At 50.4% G+C, this 12,083-nt stretch overlaps 1 protein-coding gene across 5 annotated transcripts in view; it reads right to left on the bottom strand.

Annotated features, from left to right (window-relative positions):
• SHANK1 (SH3 and multiple ankyrin repeat domains 1) overlaps positions 1-12,083 on the bottom strand; it is a 112,128-nt gene that overhangs the window by 49,066 nt on the left and 50,979 nt on the right. For all 5 annotated transcript variants that reach the window (XR_009556228.1, XR_009556229.1, XM_060255691.1 and 2 more), the window contains 3 exons: positions 3,517-3,594; positions 1,707-1,773; positions 101-386 (listed from right to left, as the gene is read on the bottom strand). Coding sequence is in view for 3 of the 5 variants with exons in the window: in XM_060255691.1 (XP_060111674.1) it covers positions 101-386; positions 1,707-1,773; positions 3,517-3,594 (431 nt within the window). In the remaining 2 variants the exon portion in view is untranslated. The remainder of the gene's footprint in view (positions 1-100; positions 387-1,706; positions 1,774-3,516; positions 3,595-12,083) is intronic.

Genomic DNA, 12,083 nt, shown 5'->3' with positions numbered 1-12,083 from the left:
TCCCTCCTCAGGACACATACTTACATCTCCAACTCTGGAATGCAGATAATCTTAAAACCCCCTCCCCAAACTGGGTCAGGCCTGAAGGCCTTAAATGTACCTGGGCCGACCTCGCTGCTTTTTGGCTTCATCTGTATGGCGTCCCCGTGATGGAGAGCGGCTTCGAGCTCCACGGGGGCTGCTGGAACTACGCAAGGTCCCTGTGGTGATCTTCTGGCCTTGTACAGCCACGGTGGCAGATGGTGTGGATGGGGGGGCATAAAGCATCCAGTCGGGGAGATTCATGCTGGTATCACTGTTGGCCCGTAGCAAGGTGTGTGGCACAGTCAGGCTCTGAGACCCGTCCCGGCGTCGGCTGGCGTATTGCGGGGTCTCCTGGAATGGGACTGAAAAGGGGGAGGTGACATAGCAGGAAATGAAAATGGAAGAGAATCAATTTATGGGCGCATCTGTGAGGGGATGTCATGACATGGACCAGACTTTGGGGCCAGGGAGGAACAGCTGATGTGAGATTACAGCATGTGTGTGTATGTGTGCATTTCCAGGATGAGACTGAAAATCTTGGAAGGGTATAGAGTTGGGTCAAAGTTGTTGGTATGGGAGCATGGAAAAAGAGAAACATGTGACACTGGATACAGATTAGGGCTGCCAAGCTCCTGCTGGGGAAGGGAATCTTCCAATTTGGCATGGAGCAGGCCTCTGGGGGGGATCCCTGCCCCCGAAGAGCCCCATTGTTGTATAACATGCCCTGCAGGATGACGTCACCCAGAAGTGCCATCATCACACCAGGCACATCACACCGGGGATGCTCTAGGATTTGTGGTAAAACTCTATGGTACCATAGAGTTTTACCATAGATCCTAGAGCATCCCTGGCGCAATGACGTCAATTCTGGGTCACTTGTGTGCATGTGAGAGGAGTCCCCACAACAGTAGAGGGGCTTGGCAATTCTAATACAGATATGAGGTCTTTTCACATGGAAGGTTTCCTGTGGTTCGGGTTTGGATCTGTAGTGGCTTTTGTCCAAGCTTCCTTATATCTTGGCTTTCCATTTGCTGTCTTTCCATGTTTTGCTCATCATTTTTCCACACTTTCTCAGACCATGTTTGAAAGCTGATTTCAGAAAGCAGAAAGAAGTGACAAACAAACCATGAAGGATGAGAAACAGAAAACCTGGATATGAAGAAGCTTGCGGTGGCACAATCTGAAATTCAACTTATTAATGCCATCTGTGAGTTGTTTTTAATTAATTTTAAACTGCTGGGACTGTTTTATCATGATATGGTATGTATTTTACTGTTGTTGTTCATCACTCAGAGCCTTGAGTCCTCAGGGACTGAGTGATTCATCAGTCTGAATGAATGAATGAATGAATGAATGAATGAATGAATGAATGAATGAATGAATGAATGAATGAATGAATACCACTTTTAGTGGGCACCCAAACCATTTGAAAACCTCTATGTGAAAAGACCCTTTAATGTTGTGAGAAATCTCAGGTTTTAAACCGGTTCAGCTATCTTGGCGTCTCCCCAAAATCCCTGGGAATTGTAATTTTGTCAGTTCTGAGAATTTCTTAGCCTACTTAGAGAGCTCAGTTCCCAAGTTTGTGTGTGTGTGAGTGAAACCTTGACAAATTCAATCAATTTGCAGTTTGCATTTATAGCACCGACGTTCTTTCCCCTGCCCTCCACCATCACACTCACCTACATCTGAGTCCCGGTGGCTCTTGATCAGCTCCCCCAGCTCAAAGTTTCCTGCAATGACCGCCACCTAATGTGGAAGGAAGATGTGCATACAAAGACAAACGCGCACACACACACACGTACACACACACACAAACACACACATGAATGTCAGAGATGAATCCTTCTCCATATGCTGACAGACCAACAAGACACCAAGGATTTCTCTGTGGCAACTGGGCTTGCCTGAGGCCCAGTTAAATGATTACAGTGATATATAAACAATTAAAAGTTTAATATTTTACATTCTTAGCAGTGATAGGAGGAGGGAGAGAGTGCAAGCTTTAGCTCCAGTCTTGGGCATGCTTCATTTTCTGCAAAAAAAATCAAGCTTCACCTCAACTCTTGTTTTTGTGTGGAAGTGTAGACATGCATGTAAATGTAGCAGGATTCCCCTTTCCACATTTATGCAGGGGCTGGCCTATGGTCACCCTGAACCTGTGGCAGAAACGTCCTTGCATTATCTTGCAGGCTGACTGCAGACTTCTGCTTTAGTTGGGCCACTCCCGCAAAAAACAGCTTGCAGTATAGCAGCTAAAACCAACAATCCAGTACCAGTGGAGCAGAACTGGTCATGAGGAATATCAGCCCTGTGAGCCACTTTCTGCCTCCCATTTACAATTATGTTAGCTGTGGGGCAGGGGGCACATGGGCTTTACTGATGCCTCTTGAGATTAGATACAAGGAGATGGTAAAGAGCTCACTATCCTTTTCACATCTCTCCTTCCCCCCTTCATCATATCTCTTGCGATGGTGCAATAAAGGTAAGGCTATGCTGCACTGTGGGAAGACAGTATGGTATAGGCTAGTGTCCTCTGGGAAGCTAAGCACAGTTGGTATTTGAAAGGGAGACCAACAAGGAAGATTCTGCAGAGAAAGGCAATGGTGAACCACCTTCGCTCAGGGCTGGCCGTTCCATTAGGCAAACTGGGTGATTGCCTAGGGTACTGGCCTTCTGGGGCTGCCAAATTGGGTGCCCCCCATGTGACTTGGTGGCGTTATCGGTGCAAGGAGGGGAGGTGTCAGACGTTAGCCTTGCCTAGGGTGTAAGACATTCTTGGGCTGGCCCTGCCTCTGCTTCTCACTAGTCTTGAAAGCCCCTTGCTAGGGTGATCATAAGTTGACTGTGACTTGATGGCACTTTTTCACACACATAGACACACAGTTTGCAGTGCTGGGAGAAGGGGATAAAGTGTGTGTGTGGGTGTGCATGTGTGTGTGCAGGGATCTTTGTACCAGATCCCAGGCTCCAGAAAATCTAGCATGAAATGTCATAAGAACATAGGAGAAGTCCTGCTGGATTGGACCAGTGGTCCATTTAGTTCAGCATTCTGTTTCACATGGTGGCCAACCAGTTGCCCTGGAAGGCAAACAAACAGGGCACAAAGGCCAAGGCTTTTCCTGATGTTGCTTCCTAGCACTGGATTTCAGTGGTTGATTGCCTCTGAATAGGAAGGTTCCCTTTACTCACCAGGCTTAGTAGCCACTGCTGGACCACTCCATCATAAACTTGTCTTATCTCCTTTGGAAGCCATGTCAAATGAACTGTAATGTTTAGGAGGCCACTCCATGGTTGAGAGCCTGTTTACACTCCTGTTTCCTTGTGAGACATATACAAAAATGTACCCTGGTCCCTGCAAAATTGTGGGACATTCTGACCTAAACACATGGACCACTGTATGCACATATGCTACTGCACTGAGTATAGGATCTTAGGCTCAAGTTGGGGTCAACATGCCTCACTCTTTCTGAAACCCCATTCACCACGCACCTGGAAGGCTGTCTGACCATGGTTGTTCTTGATTTCTTTGTTAGCTCCCCGGTACAGCAGGATACGGGCACAGCTCTCCTGGGCGTTGGGAGAGAGACAAGGAATAAATGGGGTACAACTTCTACCTGCACCATGAACCAACAAGGGTGCACATCTGGGGGCTTGTGTCAAGGGGGGGCTGCGCTGACTTTGATAAGACCCGTTCAATTAGATTGTGCGATTTCACTTCTCTTCTTATATAGTCTCTGTGAGGTAGACAAAGCACATCATTCTTCCCATTACATTGATGAAGAAACAGAGGCAGTCAGACAAATGATATGCACCAAGAGTGAAATTGTGCCATAAATTAGGATTTGAACACAAGGTGACCAATACAAAACTAAACCCTGGACTACATGAATGGGGCTGCCATTTTTCATCAAAGGTAGGTTCCCAGAAAAACAGGTTGCTTACCTGTAACTGATGATCTTCGAGTGGTCATCTGTGCAGTCACACACATGGGTCTTGCCGCAGGCAATGGATCCGCACCTCGGAGCTCCAATAGCTCGCCTATAGCGTCTTTTGGCGCGCTTTCCTCCCGCCCTGGGGAGCAGGCAGCGACTGCGCATGCCTGGAGCAGGGGGAGAGCGCCCATTCCACTCAGTTTCTTCCAGCTGCCGTTGGCACTGACACTATACCAAGTTAAGCAACGATTACAAGAGGCCAGCAGCGGGGAAGGCTGGGTGGGCGTGTGTGACTGCACAGATGACCACTCAAAGATCATCAGTTACAGGTAAGCAACCTGTTTATCTTCTTCGTGGTCTCTGTGCAGTCCCACACATGGGTGACTAGCCAGCTAAATGTCCTGGAGGAGGGTGCTGGTAAAAGAAATAAGTTAGTCACGTAACCCAATCACATCATATTATGCAACATAGAGATGGAAGCGGATGCACTCACCCCTGACTTCAGTGGAAGATGGATCTGAGGACCGCTTGACCGAAGGAGGCGTCACGTCTCGCACAAACGTCTAAGGCATAATGGGAGACGAACGTGGATGGTGAGGACCACGATGCAGCCGCACAAATGTCCTCTAGGGAGACGCCTTGCAGGAAAGCCGAAGACGTCGAGACCGCTCTAGTAGAGTGGGCCTTAAGACCTTCGGGCAGAGGCTGTTTAGCCAGTTCGTAACACAACCTGATGGCACTAACTACCCATTTAGATAGTCTCTGGGTAGAGATTTTGTGTCCTCTGTGAGGATTTCCGTAGGCCACAAACAGATTAGGGTCCTTACGGAAAGGTTGTGTACGATCAAGGTAGAAAGATAAAGCCCTTCTAACGTCCAGAGAATGCAGGGCTCGTTGTCCCTGGTCAGATGGGTTGGAGAAAAACATTGGTAGAGAAGTTGAAGTCGATAAGTGGAACTGGGAGACAACCTTCGGAAGGAACACAGGGTCCGGTCGCAGAACAACTTTGTCCTTGTGGAAAATAGTGTAGGGAGGATCGTGGCGGAAGGCGCATAAGTCACTTGCCCGTTTACCTGAGGTAAGGGCTACCAGCAATGCAGTCTTCCAGGAAAGAAGGTTAAGGTCTATGGTAGCCATAGGTTCAAAGGGAACTTTCATCAAGCAGGAAAGGACTAGCGATTAACTCCAAGTCGGGACGAAGGGCTTAACGGGTGGATTGAGGTGCAACATGCCCTTAAGAAAGGACTTAGACAAGGGATGGGAGAACACTGTTTTGCCATCAACCGGGTTATGGAACACAGAAACTGCAGAAAGGTGAACCTTTAAAGAGGAATAACAGAGTCCTGATTTCTGTAGAGAAAGAAGATAATCAAGGATCAGGTTAAGGGGTGCTGACTCTGGCTGCAGGTGATTAGACGTCGCGAAAGAGCAGAAGCGCTTCCATTTGCGTTGGTACGAAAGTCTAGTGGAAGGCTTCCTTGCGTTGAGGATGATGTTTGCTACCTCTGTGGAGAGGCAGGCGGATGTATTCTCCAGGCTGCCAAGGCCAGAACCCGAGGGTTGTGATGCAGAACCTGACCACTGGCCTATGATAAAAGATCGCCCGCCGGAGGAAGGCGGCGGTACGTGTGGCGGGACATTTGTAGAAGCCTCGTGAACCACGGTTGCCGAGGCCACCATGGAGCAATAAGGATGCAGTCCGTGCCATCTCGTGCTATCTTTACCAACACCCGTGTCAGAAGGGGGGTTGGTGGGAAGAAGTAGTGAAGAGGACCTGTCCAGCTGTGAAGGAAGGCGTCGTTGCCCCTCCTGGAATAAAAACGAGGACATTTGGCATTCTCCCTGGAAGCAAAGACGTCCACCTTGGGCGTTCCGAAGCATCGGAAGATACGACGAAGGTAGGTCGGATTGATGGACCATTCGTGGTTGTCTATGCGAACCCTGCTGAGGGAGTCGGCCAGAATATTCTCCACACCCGGGAGGTGAATGGCAGTCATGTAGATGTTGTGCTTGACACACCATTCCCAGAGCAGTACGGCTATACGGCACAGGCGGAGGGATCTGGTGCCTCCCTGCTTGTTTATGTAGTAAACTGTTGCCATATTGTCCGTGGAAATCTGAACGTGTCGGTCCCTTATCAGAGGGAGGAACGATTGGAGGGCTCTGTGTACAGCAATCAGTTCTAGGCAGTTTATGTGCATGGCCCTCTCGGGGGGAGTCCAAAGCCCCCTGACGGTCTTGTCCTCTAAGTGGGCTCCCCATCCCCACTTGGAGGCATCTGTTGTCACGACAGCCATCGGAGGAGTCGGTAGAAACGGCATGCCTGCGAGCAGATTGTCGGGTATAGTCCACCATGTGAGAGATAGAAGTGCTCTCAGTGGGACAGTGAGTAAAATGCTCTGTGGTTGCGCCTGAGGATGGTAGGCTCGTACAAACCAGAGCTGTAGTTGTCGCATCCGTAGCCTGGCAAAGTAAAGGACAGACGTTGTGGCGGCCATGAGGCCCAGCAGGCGTTGGATTGTGAATGCAGACTGACGAGGCTGTTGTTGAACTGACTTGGCTAAGGCAATGATAGTTAGTGCCCGATCCTCGGGGAGGAAGGCACGATGGAGAGAAGTGCGCAGAAGGGCCCCTATGAACTTGAGGTCCTGGGTAGGTGTGAGGTGAGATTTTGAAGCATTCACACGAAGGCCCAGGGATTTCAGAAGGGTGAGAGCTGTGTTGAGGTTGCTCTGCAGTTGATGTTGAGTCGGAGCTATGAAAAGCCAGTCGTCGATATATGGGAAGACTGGGATGTTCCGAATGCGAAGAGCAGCTGCCACCACTGCCATGCACTTGGTGAAAACGCGGGGTGCAGTGGAGAGGCCGAATGGCAGGGACACATATTGGAAGTGGTCCTGGCCCATGGCGAATCGCAGATACCTCCGATGTTGAGGTCGAATGGTCACATGGAAGTAAGCGTCCTGAAGATCTAGAGAAGCCATCCAGGAATTTCTGGGAATCAGGGGCAAGATGGACTGCAGGGAGATCATTCTGAACTTCCTGTATTCGATGTGCCGGTTGAGGTTTCGCAGATCTAGAATGGGACGCTTGCCTCCATCCCTCTTGGGGACCAGAAAGTATCTCGAATAGAAGCCTGTCCCTCGATGTTGAGGAGGGACGGGTTCTATGGCATTTTTCTGGAGCAAGTCCAGAATTTCCTGATGGAGGAGTGTAGACGGGGGGGGGGGGTAGCAATGAAGTAGTGGTGGCGAGGTGGAGAAATGAACTCGATTGCGTAACCTAGGCGCACGATGGTCAGCACCCAGGAGTCGGTTGTGATCGAGTTCCAAGTGGGAAGGAACGGAAGGAGACGTGTGCTGTAAGCCGGTGGGGTTTGGAGAGCAAGTGGGTTTTTGAAAGAGTCAAAGAGACTGCTTAGTCTGGAGGGAGGCCTTCTTGGTTTCTTGGGGCTTAGGTCTCTGCTGGAAATGAGGTTTTTGTTGTGGACCCTTTCGCCTCCAGTAGTCACTTTGTTTTGGTGACCGTTGTCGTTTTGGAAATGATGGTCTCCAAGTTTTCGATCGATTGAACTGCTGGGAGTTTGGTTGGGAAACTCCCAGGCGTTTGGCGCGTTTGCAGCCATCGTCAACAGAGGTTAGCACTTCGTCCGTGGACGCATGGAAGAGGCCTAGGCCGTCGAAGGGGAGGTCCTCTATCTTCTGCTTGATGTCGGGCTGCAAGTTAGTAGAACGCAGCCAGGCATGACGGCGCAAGGCGACGGAGGAGGCGAAGACCCTCGAAGAGCAGGAAACAGCATGTCGTACGGTGTTTATCTGCTGTTTGGAGACTCTGGACAATTCTGACACCAAATTGGAGGCCGTTCTCTGAGAGGTTTCAGGGAGAGAAGGGATCAAGGGTGTGAATTGATTGGCTAGATTGAAGACATAGGCAGAAAAATAAGCCAAGTAATTGTTGAGTTTAGAATTGGTAGAGGCCAGAGTAAATAACTTCCGTGCCAAGGTATCCAGTTTTCTCCCTTCGCGATCTGGTGGTGTAGGGTGTCGTGAGGGCTTGGCCTTAGTTGCAGAATGAACTATAATAGAGTTGGGCGCTGGGTGAGTCGCCAAGAATTTAGCATCCGGGGCATGAACCCTGTAGAGCGAGTCAAATCGTTTGGAGGTAGGTGGGACAGAGGCCGGCTTGTCCCACGCCTCTCGCAACCCTTCGAGATGTACAGGTAGCATCGGGAGAAGCGACCCTGGTGGGAAGTCAGCCTGTACTAAGTCATGTACAATGTCTGAAACTTTAGGAGAGTCAGACGGCAAGGCAATTTGGAGAGCGTCAGCCATAGTGGTGATGAGATTTAGATATGCTTTGGAAGCATCTGATGGTGAAAGGCGCAGCTGTGGTGCAGACTCCGAGGCAACAGAGGCAGGGTGGTCCTCTGAATCCGATGAAAGGGAGGATTCCCGATCAGACTGGGAGTCGTCAACATTGGAAGAGCGGTGCGGTGCGATCGATTCCGAGGCCAAAGTCCGAAGCTTAGGAGCGTGAGTGTCCTGGGCTGGTCGAGTCGGAGAAATCCGGATGGGAACCGTCGGGGCTCCGGGGGGGATGGTACCGGGTTTATTTAGGTCCCGAGGGCGATCAGGAACTGGAGACGGAGCCGACTGCCGAGGGAGGTGATCGGATTCTCGAAGCTCGGAGAAGTCTCGGAGTCGATCGACGTCACGGGGTCGAGAAGAGTCTCGGATTGGAGGAAGGTCTCGGAGCCGACCGTATGCTCGGGTTCGGTGAGAATCATATGCTCGGGTTCGAGGAGAGTCGTCATAGCGGATCCGAGGGGCAACGACATAACGACCCAGGTCTAGATATCTGGAGCGGTGAGTAGCCTCGTAGGAAGGAGAACGAGATAGGCGATGATGAGACCTAACCCTTGGTGAAGGCGATCGTGACTGAGAAGAGTAGTCGTAGCGCGGACGAGCATACGGGTCATACCGGTCATAGTAGGTGGAGGAGCCGGAATCGCGGTGTCTACGCGGGGAGCGAGAGCGAAACCGAGGAGGCATAGGCATCGGGGAACGTGATCGAATCCGACACGGTATGGGCTGGGTCTCTGGAGAACGCGAACGAAGTCGGTGAGTAGAGCTTTGGGTCGCTGAATCCGTATACAGGGGGGAAAGTGCGACATCCTGGAAGGATCCGAGTCGAAGTGAAGACTTCGCGTAGTGTTGAGTAGGATCGGATGGGTCAGGTTCCAAAAAGTCAGATGGAACCACGCTGCGGACCGACGGTGAGCGAGACTGAATAGGAATCACTTCTACGGCCGTAGAAGAATGAGGAGTGAGCTGCGGCATGTCAGTGATTACATCTGACGGAGCCGAGAGTTCTGACGGAAGCAGGAGTTGAGCGGTCGAGGTTGAGGCATCCATAGGGTCAGGAGCCGAAGTCGAGGCCCGATGCGGGTGCGAGGTCGGGTGCGACTCGGTCGGGTGCGACTCGTAAGACTTCCTCGGAGTCGAATCAGTCGCTTTCGAATGACGTGGTGCTTTCGGCGCCAAATCCTCGGAGCCGGAGTGACGCGATTTTTTTGAAGACTTATGGCCGGTCCCGGCGTGCTTCGAAATTTTCTTTGCGGACTTGTGCGTCTGCTTTTGAGAGAGAGGCACGTCCGAAGTGGCCGAATCTCCCGCTCTAGGTGGGGGGGGGGGCGGCGAGGCAGACGCGGGCATCGCCCGCAAAGACAGTTCAAGCAGAAAGCTCCGGAGCCTTGCTGCACGATTTTTACGAGCCTGTTTCCCGAAATTCGCACAATGTGTGCAGGAGTCGACCCGGTGGGCTTCTCCAAGGCAGAAGAGGCAATGGCTGTGGCCGTCAGTGGTGGGGATCTTAGCCCCACAGCGCCTGCACTTTTTGAACGTAACCTTCCCTTCCATGCGCTCCGGACAAGGGAGAGGAGAGAGGGAAAGAAAAGGGGAAAGGAAGCGCAGAAACGGATTTTTTTTTTTTTGTATTTTTAGGGATGAAAAATAGTAAGGAATAAAAAGGCGAGGTGAATACGATACCAGATGGAGATAAGAATGGAGAAGAAAGCGAGCTAAGGAGGAAACGCAGCGAGGTAGGTGATGTCCGGGTGGCGGTAGGGAAGAAACTGAGTGGAATGGGCGCTCTCCCCCCGCTCCAGGCATGCGCAGTCGCTGCCTGCTCCCCAGGGCGGGAGGAAAGCGCGCCAAAAGACGCTATAGGCGAGCTATTGGAGCTCCGAGGTACGGATCCGTTGCCTGCGGCAAGACCCATGTGTGGGACTGCACAGAGACCACGAAGAAGATCTTATAGTTGCTCACAAAGGATTCTGGGTAGAGGCCTTAATCATCCTCAGTGGTGAAACCTTGTAACTCCTGAATTAATGATTTCCTGTATCTTTCCCAGTCCCCACACTCTCCAATAAAACTTATACATGTACACACATTTCCTGCCTATAAAGCTCTTTTCATCTTTCTCTATTCTACATCCACTTAACCTAACTGTTTTAAAAATTGTAATTAATAGGATTTTTTTTAAAAAAAAATCAGACATGGTGCTGATTTTCAGGATGTCCTGACAATGCTAAGAAACTAGAGAGCCAGTGGTGCATACTGCAAGATCAAGATGGATAGCCATGTTAATTGGTCTGTAGCAATAGTAAGACTGATTCCTCACCAGCTTTTGTCCTGATTCCATGCTCCTTTTAACCGTGGCTCTTCCATCTGATTTTGCACACACTGCTGTGGGACTGCAATTTGACCCACCTCTTTCCCAAGTTTCCTCCGCAACTCCAGGATTCTCTGAAAACCAGGATCTTGAAGTGGCAGAGGGAAAATGGGGTTGCACTTACCTGTAAACATTGTTCACTGAGTGGTCTTCTGTGCAGACAAACATCCCTCTCTCCTGCCCCGCTGTGAACTCTCTATAACCTCCGTGTCTTAGGTTCTCCAGCAGTGGCATGGAGAGAACTGAGAAAGTAGAGCCCCTCCTCCCAGTCAGGTGATCTTTTTGGCAGGAAAGCGCCTGAGGGAGGAGGGGCTCTCCTAGTCTATTAGAAAGCATGGAAATATTTTCCGCGGCAGGACTGCCCTGAGGCAGTCCCCCAATTGGGCTGCACAGAAGCCACGAAGATGAACTTGAGAAAGAAGTGGGGTAAGTCACAGCCCTGTGGCAGCATGTGCAAAATCAGACGGAAGATCCACAGGAAAAAGGAGCACAATACCAGGACAAAGGCTAGCGAGGAATCCATCAGTAAGAGTCCAGTAGCACCTTAAAAACTAACAAAATCTGTGGTAGGGTATGAGCTTTCGTGAGTCATTGCTTTCATCTTCAAGTGCAAAGTGGTTAGAGCATCAGACTAGGATCTGGAAAACCCAGATTCAAAACCCCAGTCTGAACTGGAAAGTCATTACTGGGTGACCTTGGACAAGCCATAAAATACTTTACAGGTTTGTTGCTGGAAAAATAAATCAGAGCTGGGGAGAATGGTGCATGCTGCCCTGAGTTCCTTTGAAGAATGGCAGGATAAAAAAATGTGCTCAATAAATAAAACTGGAATCCATGATCCATACAAAGCACAAGCGGATACAGAAGAATATGTCCCCACCATCAGGGGTGGAATTCTAGCAGGAGCTCCTATCCATATTAGGCCACACAGCCCTGATGTAGCCAGTCCCAGAGCTGGCTCTTGGAGGACTGGCTTCATCAGGGGTGTGTGGCCTAATATGCAAAGGAGCTCCTGCTAGAATTCCACCCCTGCCCATCACCATCATCTAGCAACATAGTATGCAGTCTGACTACAATGGAATGACAATCACAGAGTAAGATCACCAATGGAGATCACTAAGGGGAACACAGCCCACTTGGTGCTGGTGCCACTTGGTGGGCTGTCCGCATTTGAATTTTTTTTAGGTAGCGTGAGAAGCAGGGCCAGCTCAAGTTATTTTGTCACCCCAAGGACAGTGGCAATGTGCTACCCACACATCTGCCACAGTGCCAGCTTGGGGAAGTGCCCGTGGTGCCACTAACGCATCTGGGGCTCATCTCACCCCAAGGCAAGGAGAAGATGTCAGCTGCCTACTCGCGTGCCTCTGCTGTTGTCAGGATGTGGAGCCCAAA

The sequence above is a fragment of the Heteronotia binoei genome, chromosome 15 (genome assembly GCF_032191835.1).
Source record: "Heteronotia binoei isolate CCM8104 ecotype False Entrance Well chromosome 15, APGP_CSIRO_Hbin_v1, whole genome shotgun sequence".
In the NCBI taxonomy this organism is placed as follows: Eukaryota; Metazoa; Chordata; class Lepidosauria; order Squamata; family Gekkonidae; genus Heteronotia; species Heteronotia binoei.
This window is presented reverse-complemented; position numbering and strand designations above follow the sequence as displayed.